Source organism: Sinohyriopsis cumingii, chromosome 16 (genome assembly GCF_028554795.1).
Source record: "Sinohyriopsis cumingii isolate HCF-2022 chromosome 16, ASM2855479v2, whole genome shotgun sequence".
In the NCBI taxonomy this organism is placed as follows: domain Eukaryota; kingdom Metazoa; phylum Mollusca; class Bivalvia; order Unionida; family Unionidae; genus Sinohyriopsis; species Sinohyriopsis cumingii.
In genome coordinates this window covers 46381982-46401256 of record NC_142976.1, presented here as the reverse complement: position 1 = coordinate 46401256, position 19275 = coordinate 46381982, and the positions used below count along the sequence as shown (strand labels likewise).

Here is a 19275-nt window from a genome sequence, read left to right as displayed (position 1 = left end):
AAAGCTGACTGTTTGTGACTAATAAAGAAAACAATTTAAAGAACAAAAAAATAATAACAATACAGGAGTAAAGTAAATAGCGATGGAATTCCCAAAACGTCCAATAAAAGCAAACAGTTTTGCTTTGTAGAACGAACTCAAGTATGAGAGATTAGCAATCTCTACCACCATGATACCAGCAATACCAACTACCAGTACCCCACATAACGACACATCTCTTAAGATATCCTTGGACGTAAATTTGAAAATGTCTCACTTGCCACTAGACAGCGTTTCTACTTTTGTTCATGGTTGCGATTACAGGATCTAAAGACGTAATTTCATTCGATCTACGTAAGAGGACGATTGTTATTGTTATTCTTCATCTCCAGTCGTAATGCTTGTGTCCTATGTAGAGCATAGTTCCTGGTCACCTCCACACCCATCAACAAAATCCATTGATGGATTACCCATTATGCACACTAAGCACGTGCTTAGGACATCAGCCCAACAGGAGCCCCAGAATAAAATTAAAATTAATTGTTGATAAAATTGAATGCATTATATATGACCATTTCGATCTGCATATAAGTACTTTGATTTGGAATGATGGCAATGATGGAAACACTGGTATTTTCCCATCTTTTAGCTTTTAAAATTGTTTTGATTTGTTTGTTTGTTTTTTGGGGGGTTGGATTTTTTTGTCGTTTGTTTGCTTTTTTGAGTTTCACATTTGGTATGGGGCAAGGGGCAACATAATATTTGCAGTGCTTTCGGGCATTGGTAGGACTTAACCCGACCATGACACAATCAAGCGTTATTTTATCCATTTATAAAAAGGCATTCATAAACAAGTAACAGAGCGTTTTTATATCAAACATAAACGTTAGTAACAGGCCCGGCCCTAGGGCAAGGCGAAGGAGGCAACCGCCTTGGTCCCAGCGCTTTCAGGAAATCATCTCCGCAGTGCAGGTTTTTTGCTTGGTGCCCCGCTCATCACTTGCTGCCTTGGGCCCCGCACATTCTAGGGCCGTGTCTAGTTAGTAACTTTTATGAGAAATGTGTCCATATTTGTATTCGCTATATACAGGGGAGTGAAGACAAACACTATAAAAGTTCATTCTATTCATGGAACACTGGATTATTTCCCTTATGCCATTCACTGAACTCTGCCAACTGCTGTTCATGTGTTCTATTAATTGTTGTCTAGGATGTATACTAATGATCTTATCTTATCCTCAGAAAATTTAAATGTCATGTTTCTAAAATACTTCAGTATCTTTTGTCATTTTTATATTTTGATCATCCTCTTTTACTAACTGTCCGATAAATAGTAAATATAAAACTCTCAACACCCCTAATTATCCTTTGACCTGCTAATTCTTTCAAGAACTTTTCAAGTATTAATATATGCCTTTATTCATGAGCTTATCAAGTATGAATTATTTCCTTTATTCATTAAGTTAACGATGAAATTCTTACTGAATGATAAGCATTTCTCGTCACTGTTCTATATCGCTTTTATGCCTTCATTCGAACGTCTTGATGTACAATATTTGCATGATAAATATTAGCATTCCAATTAGTATTCCAATTAGCATTCCAATTAGCATTTCAATTAGTATTCCAATTAGTATTCCAATTAGCACTCCAATTAGTATTCCAATTAGTATTCCAATTAGCATTCCAATTAGTATTCCAATTAGCATTCCAATTAGCATTCCAATTAGTATTCCAATTAGTATTCCAATTAGCATTCCAATTAGTATTCCAATTAGTATTCCAATTAGCATTCCAATTAGCATTCCAATTAGTATTCCAATTAGCACTCCAATTAGTATTCCAATTAGTATTCCAATTAGTATTCCAATTAGCATTCCAATTAGCATTTCAATTAGTATTCCAATTAGTATTCCAATTAGCACTCCAATTAGTATTCCAATTAGTATTCCAATTAGTATTCCAATTAGCATTCCAATTAGTATTCCAATTAGCATTCCAATTAGTATTCCAATTAGTATTCCAATTAGCATTCCAATTAGTATTCCAATTAGCATTCCAATTAGTATTCCAATTAGCATTCCAATTAGCATTCCAATTAGTATTCCTGATGAGCTGAGCATCTCTGTATATGAGTCTGTTACATGATCGTATTCAGGAACAAAAATGACTAATAGATTTGTAGTTAACACATACCTCTGTGAACAGCAAATGTTTGGATTTTTTGCCTTAATTTCTCTAGGAATTCAATCTTACCCAATCCAGAGTACATTACTTGATTATAACATTGGTAGATTGTCTGTATCTGTCTGCATTGCTCGTGATCTATTATGCTTTTGCATGGAAATATTAAATCATTGTACTGTAGCAGGGGATACTTTTCAAAACCAAAAGATAACATATATGTATGTATGTATGTATGTATGTATGTATGTATGTATGTATGTATGTATGTATGTAGTGTGTGTGTGTGTCTTAATTGTTGCATGTATTTCGCGTTCTAAAAATTACTCTGACCAAGAAGAAGACGTATCTAACATGCTTTACGAAAGAGATTTCCCATTCCATGTTTATTCATCTGTGACGACACCAACTGAGAAATGTTTTTTTCTAACGTACATGCACCTTTACTTTAGTTTTTTGTTGTTGTTGTTAGTCATTTGGAAAACATTATTTAAATATTAAAATGTATGTGTATCTTTCTTGCCTATTCCAGCTATTTAAAAGGTGTAATTAAGTTTATCTCTATACTTATAACTACCATTCTAATTTCATATACACGTTTACATGTAAAGGTGTAACTGATTTTATCTCTGTAATCATAATTACCATTCCAATGTCATATACACGTTTACAGGTAAAGATGTAACTAAGTTTATCTCTATACTCATAACTACCATTCAGTTGTTATATACATATTTACAGATAATAGAATTCATTTATTTTCCAACGTCTTCAGATTTCCTTACATCATTTAAGCCAATTACAATTTTCATCCAACCTAAATTTCACGGAGTATATGCGTGACCACTAGATGAATTGAACATAGACTAAAATAAAATTCTGACCTAACTCTGTACGTTACAAAAATCATCCTTGTTATGTACCCATGTATTCAGATCTTCGTATGAATTTCTGGAGCGTTTGGCATCTCTCTGTCGTTCATGTTGTAGTTGTTGTAGGGTTTAACGCCATTTTTCAGCACACGATAGGCTATACATGGCGGCCAGTATTAATGGTGGAGGAAGAACCCGGGAAATCCCCGGAAAGAACCACCGACCCTCGAGAAGTTACTGGCAAGCTTTTTCACATGCCTACATTGGCTGTTATTCATGACAGGTTACTATAGTACATGTCAATTCACGTCAAATCAAACCATACATCTCATATATATTCAATTTATTTAGTAGTATTCAATTAGTAGTAGGGGCCCCGAATGGCCGAGTGGTCTAAAGCGCTCACCGTTACGGATCACTGCCATCTCACCTCTGTCTGCGTGGGTTCGAGTCTCAGATTCAGCCAATGCGGGTATGTGAGAAAGCATGCCAGTAGCTTCTCATGAGTCGGTGGTTCTTTCCAGGGTTTTCACGGGTTCTTCCTCCACCATTAATACTGGCCGCCATGTATAACCTATCGTGTGCTGAAAAATGGCGTTAAACCCTACAACAACAACAACAACAAAAACAACAATTAGTAGTATGTTTCTATGGCAACACAGATTCATGTACGTAGTGTTTCAGTTTCTTTGGTGGGTCAGTTCCTAAGTCCTACTGATGTCGTTGACTACGTTTTGCAAAATTTGACCGTTGCAACAGTAAAATAAATATTCATTTTTATTTCCTTAAAATGAATATCTAAGTGCATATTTTAATTATAATTCTGACAAAGCTTTGTTTATTTTGTGTTTTAATGATTTTCTTGTTGGCATACATATTGGAAGTGTTTGTCTATTTTCCAACTTGGTTTTGTATTGTTTCATAAAATATAGCAGTCGGCATTCTGATTAATTTAACAAGCATCGATTCAATTTACACTTTGCTATCGCCCGTGTAGTTTTTATATTTATTCCCTAACCGAAATTGTAAATGTTTGTGAGAACATCTGTATTTGATTGTTCTACAGTATATGCACTTTTATTTCACAAATGTGTTCAAAATGTACTATGCAAAATCGAATTTTCCGGCTTTACATTAAAACGCGACGGACATTCCGCTGTCAATATTCAATTGCTAATGGCTAATGGGACAAAATTATCTGGAATGTAACCTGCTTAAAAGCATTCCCTTGCCAAAGCACACAGCAATATGTGATTTTAATTGGTCTTCTATGGAGCTGTTGAACTTCTATGGAGCTGTTGTTGAACTTCTATGGAGCTGTTGTTGAACTTCTATGGAGACAGTTTACATACCAATTAAGTCTCAAGCAACTTTTGTTATGTCTCAAGAATGCAAAATCAATTTTTTTTCACCGGAGAAATATTTAGGTTTTGCTAATTAGAACGGCGTATCGTACTAATGTAATGTATTGTATATTATATGAAAATAGACATGAGTGATGCTGGAGCATATATTTTGATCTATACATTTATTTGGTAGTCCTCGTTCAGAGAGGAACTCATCAAAACTGAACCCAGCATAACGAAATCACCTCCAGATGAAATTTGTTAATTGTCCCCAAACGTTTCCTTCTTTAATCTCGTCATTTATTTTCCAATGACACCTGGCATGGTTATACTTTGTGTGGGTTCTCCCCAAATGATCCACCAGGTTTTCAGCTTTCAATTACGTCCATGCCTGTGTGTGTGTATCTTCCATGCAAGAATATCATGTTGACACTTTCATTTTACTAATACGGACTAGAAAGGTAATATGATGGGCCTGCACGTAGAACACTTGACAAAACAAATGTATATTAGATAGCGACCTGACATTCAGATATAGTGAGTCGCACGTGGGCGTGAAAGACTTGTGCTTGTTGTTAATAAAAGAAAACTAGCGAACGAGGTGTTTTACCGGACTGGTCTTGGAGATAGTGTTTGTGGACGATCGCCCAGTAGTCTTACGGGTCTGGCTTAGCATGATGCATCTATCGCTAAGCAAAGTGCAAGTTCAAGTTGATAACATCAACGCCTTTGCGCACCGGGGGTATAAATAAAGGTGATAAGATTTTCATCTTCACCAACTCTTTTATCTACACCAATACTTCCATCTACACCAACAATGCCAGTTCCGTTTTGTAAATTCATTAATAAAGCCGCTCAACAATTCTAGCTGTTTCAGTTATTGCAAATGTGGCAATGGAAATCGGATTACGTTTGTGGACGTGTGTGGCATATTAGGGGAAACAGATCATGCATAAACTATATTAAAACTTAATGCACCCGTTCCTGCGTTTGATATATCCTAGTCTTTGTTAGCAGGTCAAAGTGTCCGCGATTTCTAGTATTATTTTTGCACTGCCATGTAATCGATGAACAAAAGCTATTATTATAAGTATTTTATCCCGCATTGGACCTTCTTGAAAATCGAGGGAAAACTTGTACCTGATGTCGTAAACGGCACCAGTTACGATCTTGGTAGCAACGCTGGATTTGTTAAGAATGGCATCAAGACGTTGTTCGGCAGTGCTCGATATATCGTGCTTGGAAATTAGGTTTAAACAATTCTTGACAACGTCGAGATGGCCACATTATTATTGAGCTGGCCAGATACAGTGATTATTACGCCAGATCCCTGACCTATGTATGATGTTTGTGTATAAAGATGGATCCGACCATGTAAATCATACGCAGCACATCAGGAGTGAACTGAGGCAGATTGTGCTTATGGACACACAACCCTCTTACTATACTCGCTGCACCCGGTGTTGGTGGTGCCCCACCCCCATGGTTTGTTGTAGAAATAATATATTAACCTTGGATTTATACAGCGTTCAGGACAACTTAATGAAATCACCGCACTGATCTCGTCCGCTATTCCGCTCGGTCATATATTTGGGTTTTGCGTAGATGTTCACAAGGTTATATCCAGAGTTATGTTATTCCGATGCAATTTGGCATGATGACGATGTGATGATGATTGACGATGTTGATGATGATGGAAAAGTTGAGCTGACGAAGTAATCATTTTACGACAATATGGCCTTAACTAAGGAAAAGAAACGAAAAGAGCGAAAACCAAACAAGTTTAGTAAAATTCAACCAAAAGAAATATTTATTTCCCTAAAACACAAAATGAACACTGCTTTTAAAAAATGCAGTACAATAAATTAAATCCCAAATAGTCCTGAAAGCTCTGTCACAAGCCCAGAATTATAGAGAAATCTAAACGAATTATAATGGTGTTACGAATGAATTGCAGTCTTGACTGTGTGACGTAGCAATAACCTGGATTAGTGTTGATTTGTCAACAGCCTTGATGAATGAGAAACATATAATAACAAAAACCTTGAATGAGTTAATATTGATCCCTAAATAGTTATTTAGTTCCACTTATTAATGAGCCCTTTGTAATTCAAAACAATAATTTAAAGTAAAGGAATCCTCCCAAATATTAACTGAAACATAACATATATTTATTCCACCAGAACTGATGTTAAGATACACAATGATTAATTCTGTACCAAACAACATTTATAACAAAGCTAAGACACAAAAAGAGAACCAAGATGAGTGTCATTTTCCAATCAAAGTCGTAAACAGCTTGCATCTAGAACAGTCCTAATTTCTAACGAGAATTAGACATTGAACTCAACATCTGTAAACATGTTTACCTCCAAGTAATAATGATGTTAAAATATATTCTAAACTCACAGACAAGAATTAGCTATGAAATATGTTGTTTACAAAATAAGACAGTCATGTAGACTCAGCTCGTACCCTCAGTTATGGAGAAATGTCAATCACAATACAAACTAAATGTACATAACAATCATTATGGATGCCTGTACAAACTCTTTCGGTGGCTGTAGAAACGCGTTTGTTGGCAATTATGGGCTCTGGAGCCACATCACACAATCATTTCACACGCTTACCACAGACACTTATGAAGCTAACATTCAACATTTTTCATAGCAAAAAAATATCTAATGAAGTATTAAAGCAACAAGACATGTTGGTGATGTGTCAAAGTATGGTTCAGGTAAACGGCGGATAGCTCCCTAGTAAAATCGTATTGGACAAGCCAGGAGTATCAGAAGTTTGTGTGAGAACAAACGGTCATTAGAAACCCTCTGAAGAAAGTTTCCTCAATTTCACTAACAATTATTTCGCACGTACATATTACAATATTACAAGCCGTGGTGTCGTACGCGCATCGACATAAAAATGTCGCCAAAGGAGAACAGATTTCCCAATACGACTTTCCTGTATTGTACCCAATTTATTAATTTTTGTTGGAATGCATAGATTTAGTTAAGCACTTTCATGTGCTTAGAACACAGATCCCCGCGACTGGTTCCATATGTATTCTTAAGATTCTCTCCGATAGGATGTAGGATGAAAGAAATAATAACAGTTACATAGCTTTAAGCTATAACTATTTGTATTACGTCATAGCGAATGCTATCTGATTTGACGATATGTAATAAATAATGAGGTGTAGAAGGGGTTGGTCTATCTTAGCTTCCAGCTTCCTAACTACCTGTACGTGATACCTATTCACATGTCATGAAAGCATTTTCAGGTGGAGTCTCACAGCTTTCAAATACCATCAAGCGCATATGCAGAAAGCATTTTCACGGGGAGTCTCAGAATTTTAAAATATAATCAAGCTCACATCCATAAAGCAATTTTATGTGGAGTCTTATATCGTTAAATATAATCAAGCGCACACCCGCAAAGCAAATTCACGATGAGTAACTAAAACGTTAGAATACCATCTAGCGCATTTCTAGAAATCATACTCTTCCACAGGCATCTGAACGGAATAAAACCATCAATGGTATGCCTTAAAACAGGAGTGCACAACCTTTCTCTGCATTTTCTAAGACCACTCTATGGCGGCAAACACTAATTTCTTTAATATATTTAGTGTTCACGGGCCAGACTTCCGTGTTGTTTTAATTTGCCCCGAAGGCCAAACAGAACACGTTCGCGAGCCGGGGGTTGCGCACCCCTGTCTTAAACGATATTCAACGCCAGCCACAATAGTACACAAATGTTATCAAACACACGTCTGAAACGCATAATTACCGCGAGCTACCTAAACGCAAAAGTACCATCAACTGCATATAAAAAATATGCATATCCCAAAAGACTCCAAAATGCATAAATACCATGACAAGAAGGTCCTAAGTGAATATTAAATTAAAGGCGTTAAACACTACGAATGCTGTTTTAAAGAAAATACAATGTTAATAAAACAATGTTTAATAGTCTCTAAAAACGACAAACACTATGAAATAGGCCCCAAACGCGGCCTACAAACTACAAACACTAGGAAATTGACCCCAAACGAGGCCTAAAAACAACAAACACTAGAAAATATACCCAAAATGCGACCTACAACGACAATCACTAAGGAAAAGACCCCAAACGCGAAAAACAGTTATCTTTCAACCACCATTCTCAGATATTGCGTTAGTTTAGGAGACAGTACAAAGTTAGTGAACATTAATTGATTGCCTTTAAAAACTATTAACATTCTGAAATACCCCAACACCAGAATTAAAGATAATATCCTAGAATTACCGTTTGACATAGACTTAAATTGTATGTTTTATTGTTATCCGCGTTTGCTTTTTAGCTTGTTGGGCACATTCTTAGAAATGGAAAATAAAAACAACAAAGTTTGGTTGTTGTAATGCCATAAATACTTCATTATATCCAGGTTTCACTTGTTGTTTTCAAAACTAATGACTCGACAGACTTTTACGTACTGACCTAGTATATGTATATGCCATTAGCTCCATAGAGCAATATGTCACTAATGAGATGCATTTATATCTGATTGTCTCGATATATTTCTGGGCAGCTAACGCAAATGGGTCAATACCCACATGAACTAAATACGTTACTACGCATTTTGGCATTTAAAATGTCTTCCACGCTGGCTTTTAATGTTATTATTTGTAAACGCATGAAGTCTGTGTCCTAGTTTTCACTTCCTCATGAAGGGTTTAGTGAAATAAGTTCAATATTATATCCTATGTGCTAAATAATTGTGGTTTTGCATACCCTTTCGCTAGACTTTCGTATTGCTTTATGGAACCATACCAAAGAGTTTCCATATTGCCTTTTGCGACGGCAGTTGCTGCCAAATAATTGCAAGGTTTATCCTTCTTGAAACATTCCAGAGAATCCTTTTCACTCAAAGTCAACCCATCAACACCTTCAAACGTTATTGATCCTACTTTTGCTGGTAAGAGTCCGAATATGTATACGTCATCTATCCAGAAAAATGGAGTCACTTTCGACGCCTCGTATAACTCTTTAATAATGTCTGTAGTCATAAAGACAAAAAAGCCATTACAATACGTGACAGGAAAGTAAGTCATGTTTTTAAATTCCGAGTCATCAACTTTCCATTTACCTGTTTTTCTTTGTATAGGACTTGTTCCATTCATCCTAATGTAACACCGCAGTTTTCTTTTGTCTGCCTTATAGGTTATGGACGTATCCAACAAAAGCTTGAAGATATTCACGAAGACATCGTCATCCACTTTAATGACAAATTTAGCTTGAAGACAGAACTCTGAAATCCATCTATATCCTAAAACGCCTTTATGAGTCAAATTGTGATATGTATCCGAAAAATCTCCCTGCACAATGTCCTTGTGCAAAGAACTTTCATGTTCTATGGCTGCCTGAAATTTTGTGTTGTCTTGTGGTCTTCCCAGCAAAAATACAACTCTCATACTGTGGTTTGTCAGTAAGTCCTTATTAGCCCAAGTTTCACGTATCACAGACCTTCTGTAAAAGTGATCCGTTGCGGTATGAACCAGTACAATAAATGTCAGATTATTGGCCCCTGCACAAATCTTGTTGTTGTTCAACACGTAAGGCGAACCAAATGCAGTTAATGGGTATGCGATTCTAGCTTCTTGATTACTAGCAACAGTTGTCATAGTCATCGCGGATTTTGTGGTGAACAACTCCTTCCGCTGTGTTGTAATCTCTTCCATCAAAAGATTACTAACAGCTGACGTTCTTTCAAGGAAAGTATTATGCAAAATCTTATATAGGGTAGGAGTCTTTGGAGTGCTGGTATAGAAAAGAGTTCTGACGTTTTCGTCTCTCGTAGGATGCTTGTATGAGACACGACTCTCAACTGCTTTGCTGTCTGATGAGTGAAAAGAGCCAAGATAGTTAGGAAACACATCTTCGAATAAATTCATGGAAGTAATCATGACAATGACAAAAGCCACGACACTCACACAGCAAAACAAAAGTCGACGGAAGGAATGCATAGAGCTAACCGCCATTTCATCATAATGTCTTGTGTATTCACCTGTAAAGAAGAAAATATCAATTATTTTGCACTGTCGTAACAGGCTAAATTAGTTTAAATAATAAAGTTAAAGATAAGGTGAAACAGTCAACAACAAAACGAGGAGGCTAGTGAGCTGTCTATATAGTTTACTCACACCTTTTGCCCAATGTCTTGACCTTTATCAATATATATATATATATATATATATATATATATATATATATATATATATATATATATATATATATATATATATATTCATAAACATTAAAATTAATTATAGTGTATGAAACACTTTTGCATACTTAAAATGTCTACAATAGTCATGGTAAAACCTGGACGAGATTTAACAATATTTACTGCTGCAGCCTACTAGCAGGCCAATAGGCCAGTACTAATACGGCCTAGAGGTAGACCAGTAAGCCAGTGCTAATACAGCCTAGTGGCGCACCAAAAGCCAGTACTACTACAGCCAACGTCTACAGCCTGTTTTAGACCAATATGCTAGAATTGCTACAGTCTACTGGTAGGCCAGTAGACCAGTAGGCCTACTAATACAGCCTACGCCAATAGGCCATTGCTACTACAGCCTATTGGTACTTAAATAGGCCGGTATTACTAAAACCAACTGGTAGGCAAATTTGCCAGTACTACTACAGCCTACTGGTACACCAAAACGCCAGTACTATTTCAGCCAAATGGTACGCCAATAAACCAATATTACTACAGCCTAGTTGTAGACAAATATCCCAGTAATTGTCACAAATCAGTTCTTGCCATTTAAGACCTGTGTAGTTTGGGCAATTCAGAATTAATTGTAGGATGTCATAATATTAGCAAAATATACTTATAGAAACATATACACATACATACAATGCCATTTAAGACAGTGTAGTTTGGATAATTCAGAATTGTATTGTATGATGCCTTAATATTAGCGAAATACACTTATAGAAACATATATACATACATGCAATGCCATATAAGACCAGTCCGGTTTGAGTGGGTCAGAATTATATTGCACTGTGGCTTATTATTACTAAAACACCGTTATAAAACATGCATGCATGCATACATGCATACATACACATACACACACACACACACACACACACACACACATGCATGCATGCATACATACATACATACATACATACACACACACACACACACACACACACACACACACACACACACAAACACTGAACAGCAGATTACTCCCAGTACTACAATACAAGTAATGCAGTCCTACGAACCAAATACACATGATATTACATGGTCTAGACTGATCATGCAGTAACACTTATTACAAACTAAATGACCGTTATGACAAGTGTGAGTATCAGTTCTACTTAATGGTCACGTGTCCTTCAAATACTGTTACTTTTGCTTGTCGTATTTTACACCAACGTATTAAGATTAGTAGAATCCAACTGAATATAGAAAACATTCAAACTCAATAATATTTTGCATTTTTATTCATGCGAAATAGCGTGCGTGCGTGCGTGTGTGCGTGTGATTTATTTTTACCGTATCTTTAACAATGTTTCAGTCATATCGCTACGATGTCTACAGTGTGGCAGTTTATAGTGATGTCTGACACTGGAGCATCATGCCTCAGACAGGTAGCATGATGTCCCACCCAGTCACATTATCCTGACACCAGCCCGACCAGTTCTAACACCGACCTCTTAATGTTGAGCGCCAAGCGAGGGAGCTGTTAGTACCATTATTTTTATAAGTCTTTGGTATGATTCGGCCGGGGTTCGAATCCGCCACTATCAGCATCCGAAGCGGACGTTCTAACCACTAGGTCACCGGAGCGGTCATGGAGAATACAGTGATGAGTGTTTACCGCTGAGTCACCTTTTCTGAAGGACTCTATGGTGGGTACTGAAGGGCACTATTTGGGAAGTTACTGAAGGGCAGTGTTAGGGGTAACTGAAGGACACTATAGGGGGGTTACTAAAGTGGATTACTGAGGGTTACTGAAGGGTACTATTGGAAGGGTTACTGAAGGGTACTATGAAGGGTTACTGAAGGGCACTGTTAGGGGGGTTAATGAAGAGCCTTAATGGGTGTTTACTGAAGATCACTATTGGGGAGTACTGAAAGGGATTATTATAGGGGTTTATTGAAAGGCACTATTAAGGGAGTTATTGAAGGGCATTATTGGGAGTTTTTCGAAGGACAGTGTTAGAGAGTTTACTGCAGGGCATTATTAGCGGGGTTACTGAAGGGCATTGTTGAGGGGCTACTGAAGGGAACGTTTGGAGGTAACTAAGGCACTTTTGGGGTTAATGAAGGGCACTATCAGTTCAAGTCCTACTTGGTCAACAGGACACAAATTGTATCTGCAAATGGAATACACTCCAGCGGTGTTCCACAGGGGTGTGTTCTTGGACCTGTTCTCTTCATTCTGTACACTCAGTCACTCTCAAATGTCATAGATGATTATTCAGTGTGTCACCAATTGTACGCTGATGGCACCCAAATATACAAATCTAGCCACCCAACTAAAGTTGATGCTACCATCCAAGGTGTAGAGAGGTGCATTTCTGATGTGAAATCATGGATGACTTGTAATAAGCAGCAGATGAATGATGATAAAACTGAGGCCATTCTGATCACAACACCGACTTTCTCATTCACATCCTTTACCTCAAACAATAAATATCAGCAACGCCAACATTAAATTCACACAATCAGTACGAAACCTAGGTGTTACTCTGGACAGTACTCCCACATTTTACCAACATGTCATGAACATATGCAAGGCTGCATATCTTGAACTGAGACGCATCAGCTCAATTCGCAAATATCTTTCAGTTGATGTCACTAGTACTTTCAAGACTGGACTATTGTAATTCAGTTCTGTCTGGTTCATCTCAATATCTACTCCAGAAACTTCAAAAAGTTCAAAACACAGCTGCTCGGATTATATTTAGAGTACCACGATCAGAGCACACTTCCCTGCTGCTCTGTACCCTACACTGGTTATCCATTCGATCCAAAATCAAACACAAAATGTGTTCTCTGTGCTACATTTCACTGTCGGACTCTAGTCCAACATACCTATCTGACCTCACCTATGTGTACACACCAGCAAGATACTTACGCTCCTCTTCTGACAGTTGTATACTCATTATTCCCACTATGAAAACAAAGTCATATGGACAGCGTTATTTTGCATTCCAGGGCCCAGCAATGTGGAATGAATTGCCCACTGATCTTAGACACAAAGACACAGTGATCACATTCAAGAGGGCTCTCAAAACTCACTTATTTCGAGTGCAAGAACAAACTTAAAGACCTAATAATGTTTCCTGCTTGAAATATTATCAGAATGTTTTTTATTTTTTAATGTTTTTCTAATTTCATGGTGTTTGTTTTTGTAATAATATTATTATGTTTCTTATCTTATAGGTGTTGTCTAATGTTGTAAAGTGCTTAGAGCTTCTAAAGATTAGGCGCTATACAAAGTCCTCATTATTATTATTATTATTATTATTATTAAAGTGGGTTATTGAAGGGAAATGTTAGGGGTTACTGAAGGGCACCATTGGGGAGCTACTGAATGGCACTATTAGTTGTTGTTGTTGTTGTTGTGGAGGTTAACGCCATTTTTCAGCACACGATAGGCTATGCAACTCGGACAGTATTAATGGTGGAGGAAGAACCCGGGAAAACACAGGGAAGAACTACCGACCCACGAGAAGCTACTGGTAAGCCTTATCACATAGCACACATTGGTCGAATCCTAGGGTTGCTTTGAATGACCAAGTATTGCAATGTAACCTATCAACGATGTCTGAACAGACATACTGAAATATAAGTACATATGTACTAAAGAATTTAGGAGAGTAAGTCGGATTGAATAATCATATCTTGTATTTAATTCTCGCGTCATCACGCTGCTACGAAGACACTTTAGTTTTCCGAGATATTTGCATCGTATCAAGCGAAATCGCTGGAATTGTTTCAGGAATTATTAATAACCAAAAATATTTGAATGAACTTAATGTGTTCAAAATGATATAGAGAGAGGCAGAGTACATAAATACGGTTAATTCTTGTAAGACGAAAAAGCAATGAACAGTTTCAAACCGAACTTTTTGATTCAAGCAACTACAATGAAATTCTAAATTGGCACTTTCAGATAAAACGGAGGTTTGATTGTTCTTTTTTAAAAATCAGCACTTTAAGCATTCGACGGTGTACATGTAGTGCATATAAGCGTAAACTCTACAACTTGTAAACTGTTTTCATTTACACATGTCTGTGCTTCTCTACCAGCTTCCAACACATCAAATAACTATGCTATTGTAACACGCCAGGGGTCCAATAATGCCTCATGACTGAGCAAGAAAAACAGTGCTGAACATCTGCTTGAGGTTGGCTTGATGTCGTTGTTTCTGTTATTTCCATGGACACTGGTTGAATATTGAGGGCTACTAAAACGTACTAATAGCACAACTATCATTACTGTAATTAAGCTAACAACCGCACCTTCATGAAACTCTTATTTAATACATGCATGGTTCTTCTTGCTTTACATCTATTTGATTTATCAGGACGTTTTCTTAAGCTGTGGACCGGTATTTCGTTCCACGTACTAATCGTGTAATACACATAATTATTTCTATATCAAAGCTTACATGAGAACTCTACTGAGGATTCCTTATATGAAGTAAGTTGATAGGCACCATTCCACGCAAGGAATTCATGCTACCATAAAGTACGAGGTTTAGAATAAATGATTTTAGAGCTGCTTGTTTTGAAAAACACCTCCCTTGCATAAATTCCACATAATTAAGAAAATAATCACTAAAATGGAACAAATGTACAAAGGTAGATGTAAATACAAACAAGATATGCCTTTGGCTTATTTGTGTTATTTTGTAATATTTTGATGTTTAAGAAATAGCGGTAATTTATGTGTTTAAATGGGGTTAATACATAAAAGATGACCATGTCTGCAAATATATTTTTCCGCATACTATCCCTCGTATCTTTAACTTCTAAATTTGCAGCTATGAAAAAGAATTCGTCATGCAATTTACTTTTTGGCGGGAGTGGATAATGTAGGGAGATGGAAACAAAAATTTGCATTCCCTCTCAAAATCAATCGTTAATATATCCATCATGAGCTTTGCGGTTGATACCTATTTCAAACTGAATACATTGCCAACGAAAAAAATCTTAATCATGCAGTTCGGCTTCAATAATCTTTTGAGAAACCTTGTTTTTGGTCGTATATACTGAGCACTCTGGCACGTCTATGTAACATGTAACATATACAATATCAAGTCGTAATGTGTGTGTGTGATTAGGATTTTTGACGTAGCTTTAACAATGTTTCGGTCATATCACTACGATGTCTGCAGTGTACCAGTTTATAGCATTGGGACACGTGCCGAATACATGTAGCATGATGTCCCACCTAGTCACATTATCCTGACACCTAGCCGACCAGTCCTAGCACTAACCTCTTAACGCTCAGCGCCTAACGAGGCAGCTGTTAGCACAATTTTTGTAAGTCTTTGGTATGACTCATCCGGGGTTCGAACCCACGACCTCCCGCATCCGTTGCGAACGCTCTAACCACTAGGCCACCGGAGCGGTCATCAATTCGTAATATTGGACTTCATGACAGATATGAGTCACATTATGGCATATTGCTACCAACAGTTAAATATTCGTCTACTTTTGGACATAACATTTTCACAAGTTGTGTCGGAAATTGAAAAAACTGTAACACTCTCACACGTCGCCGATAATACCAGATTACAATTCTCTCACATCGCCTGTGCTACTAAATTATCACTCTCACACATCGCTGATAATACCAAATTACCACTCCCACACATCACCAATATTACCAAATTACCATTCAAACGTATCGCCTATACTACCGAATTACTCTAACATCGCCTATGTTACCAAATTACAAATGTCACACATCGCCTATACTACCAAATTACCATTCTCACACATCGCCGATACTACTAAAGACTAGTCATGTCATAGTTTAATTTGGTAAATGTGTTGCCACAAAAGGTCATGTCGTAATGCCATTTGGTAAATGTGTTGCCATAAAATGGTTTTATCATAACATCATTTGGTAAATATATTGCCATAAAATGGTTATATCATAACGTCATTTGGTAAATGTGTTGCCATAAAATGGTTATATCATAACATCATTTGGTAAATGTGTTGCCATCAAAAGGTCATGTCGTATTATCGCTTGGTACTGCGTTGCCATAAAAAGGTTGTCATAACATCTGGTACAGAAGTTGCGCGTGTAATCAGCATTAATACTTACAAAGCCCCAAACATCAGGGTACATAATAAGATAGGTAAGATAACTGACACATTCATTGATTATTATGTATTGATTTCAGTTATGTATATTTGATTTCATTTATATTTGATTTCATTTAATTGCTTGTTGGTTTTAATTTTTTAAATTTCATTACATGCTATTGTAATTAATTTTGTTTACTGGAATTTGACATTTTCCAGAAATTAGTTTGACCTGACTGTTTTGTTTTCGTAAACACCTAATATTAGAATTTGGTATTTTAATGCTGATCTAGTTCCTGACCTTGATCAGGATTAGTAAGAGTTGGAGTAAACAACTTCTTTTTTTTATTATGGTATACATAGATTGAAATCGATGCTGTACTGGGAGTACGTGACCTTAGACAGATAAATAGGCTATATTGTTCTAGAAAGTGATCACGTGACCCTCATATAGGAATCTGTTTTGCCTCTTAAATTAGTGTATAACCTTGCTTTTAAACACTTAGATATCAAGGGAGGGTTTTTGTGTTGTGACCAGGTTGCGTTGAAATTATATTTATGGAATTATTCTCTTCTCTTTGAACATTTAACTGCTCCAACAAAATTCTTGGACAAAGACATTTATTGAACTTTTATTCAGAATTCAAACACCGGAATATTTTGTATGTGGTTCAACAAAGATATGTTGACACCTGAGTACTATACAGGCTACAGTATACGTCATCGCCTTCCATTTTGGATTTATTCAAACTCAAATTCATTAGAACATTTTATTAATGGGACTTCTAGTTTTTAATTCATAGATTGGATTATTTTTGGATATGATTATTAATGCCATACGTTCTTTTTCACATTTTTACCTTGGGTTTCTAGGGAAATAAATTATTTGTTAAATTTTACAAAGCTTGAAGTATTCACTTTTTCTTTGATACTGTTATTGAGAGACTAAACACGTAACAAATAAATTGGGTTGCTCGTCCTTGGATATATGAATTTTGTCTAAAATAGATCACAAAACGTTGTTATTTTGAAAGTTGATTTCCCCTAGTTTTTGAACTTTTTGAAACCCCTGTATTATTTTATGATTTTGAAATCTTTAGTGAAATCAGCACGCTTTTCTAAAAGATCATCAAAAGTAGAGACCTTTTTGAATTTTACCCACGAGTGGTTAGAAATTTTTAAAATGCATGTACAGCTACAAGACAGAATTAGAGATAAGACAGATCCAATTTCAGAAAGAAAAGATGCAAATGGAAAGAGAGATGGAAGTAATAAGAATGCAGTATCCGAAAGAGGAAGATGAAAGACAAATGCAGCTTCAGAAAGAGACGGAAGTAAGACAAATGGAATTTCAAATTGGGTTGAAAGAATCAGCTGGCAAAGGGAAAACACTCCCTTACTTTTGATGTCTTAAGAAATATCAAGTTAGTACCTACTTTTCTGGAAAAAGAAGTAGATAAATATTTTCTTCATTCTGAAAGAATTGCTGAAAGTTTGAAGTGGCCAAGAGAGCACTGGACTCTATTGCTACAAAACAGACTTAATGGTAAAGTGGCGACTATGATGTAATTAAGGACTATATATTGATGGGTTATGAGTCGTATCGGCAAAAATTCAGAAATTATAAAAAGAAGCTGCCCAGACCTATGTCGAATTCGCATTGGAAAAACCCCGACAATTTGATAGGCGGTACTCTTCTAGAAAGGATAATAAAGATTACGAAAGTTTCAGGCAACTCATATTGGATAAGGAGTTCAAGAACTATGTCCATAGTGACATTAAGACTTATCTTTGCGAGCATCAGATCCAAACCTTGGAAAATACTGCTCGTGCTGCTGACGAGTATTCTTTAACTCATAACGTTCCTTTTGTAGGCAACTCTTCCACTCAGCATTCTTCTGGCACAAAAGTATTTCAGCCTAATATAAGATATTCTAAACCTCCATCTGGCACAACGTTTTAAAATCAAGCTTCAGGTAAGCTTGATCAAAGACCCTTATCTCTTCGTACGTGTACCTATTGCAAGAAGAAAGAACACGTTATCTGTGATTTCTACAAATTGAAAAATAAGCATCAAAATCAAAACAGGGCTATTCCAAATGCTCTTATTTCTAAGAGGTCATAGTCACTGTCGTGTATTGAAAACAATACATTTGTTTGGTCTAATAAATCCAAGTCATATTTTTATATGGAGAATTATAAACCATTCGTATCGAAGGGTTCTGTATCACTCTGTTGAGTGACTAGTCTCAGGACTCGTGACAATAGGACCAGTGCATGTTTCACCCGTTGAGGGGGTTCAATTATTACTAGGTAAAGACCTAGCTTGAGAAAAGGTTGTGGTTAATCCACTTGTAACTGATAAGCCTTGTTTGGATCAGAAAGCTGATCCAATTGAAAAAGAATTCACTGTTTTATACCTAGTTTGTTCAGTTACCAGAGCTATGGCAAAGCTTGATGAGGTCACTTTCACTCCTTATTTGGATAAATCAAAAGGTATTGATCATATTGATCCTCTCGTATCGATTCATTCTCTTTATTCTAATCAGGGTGAAAA

At 36.5% G+C, this 19275-nt stretch overlaps 1 protein-coding gene across 7 annotated transcripts in view; it reads right to left on the bottom strand.

Moving 5' to 3' along the window:
* Positions 1-6163: 6163 nt before the first annotated feature.
* LOC149780351 (beta-1,3-galactosyltransferase 1-like) overlaps positions 6164-19275 on the bottom strand; it is an 84579-nt gene continuing 71467 nt past the window's right edge. For 5 of the 7 annotated variants that reach the window (XM_089937242.1, XM_089937243.1, XM_089937244.1 and 2 more), the window contains one exon: positions 6164-10427. In XM_089937242.1, coding sequence (XP_089793368.1) covers positions 9124-10401 — 1278 coding nt within the window. In that variant the 5' untranslated portion in view covers positions 10402-10427 and the 3' untranslated portion in view covers positions 6164-9123. Of the gene's footprint in view, positions 10428-10657; positions 18735-19275 lie in introns of those variants that run through there. The other 2 variants (XR_016415067.1, XR_016415065.1) reach the window with 1 other exon arrangement.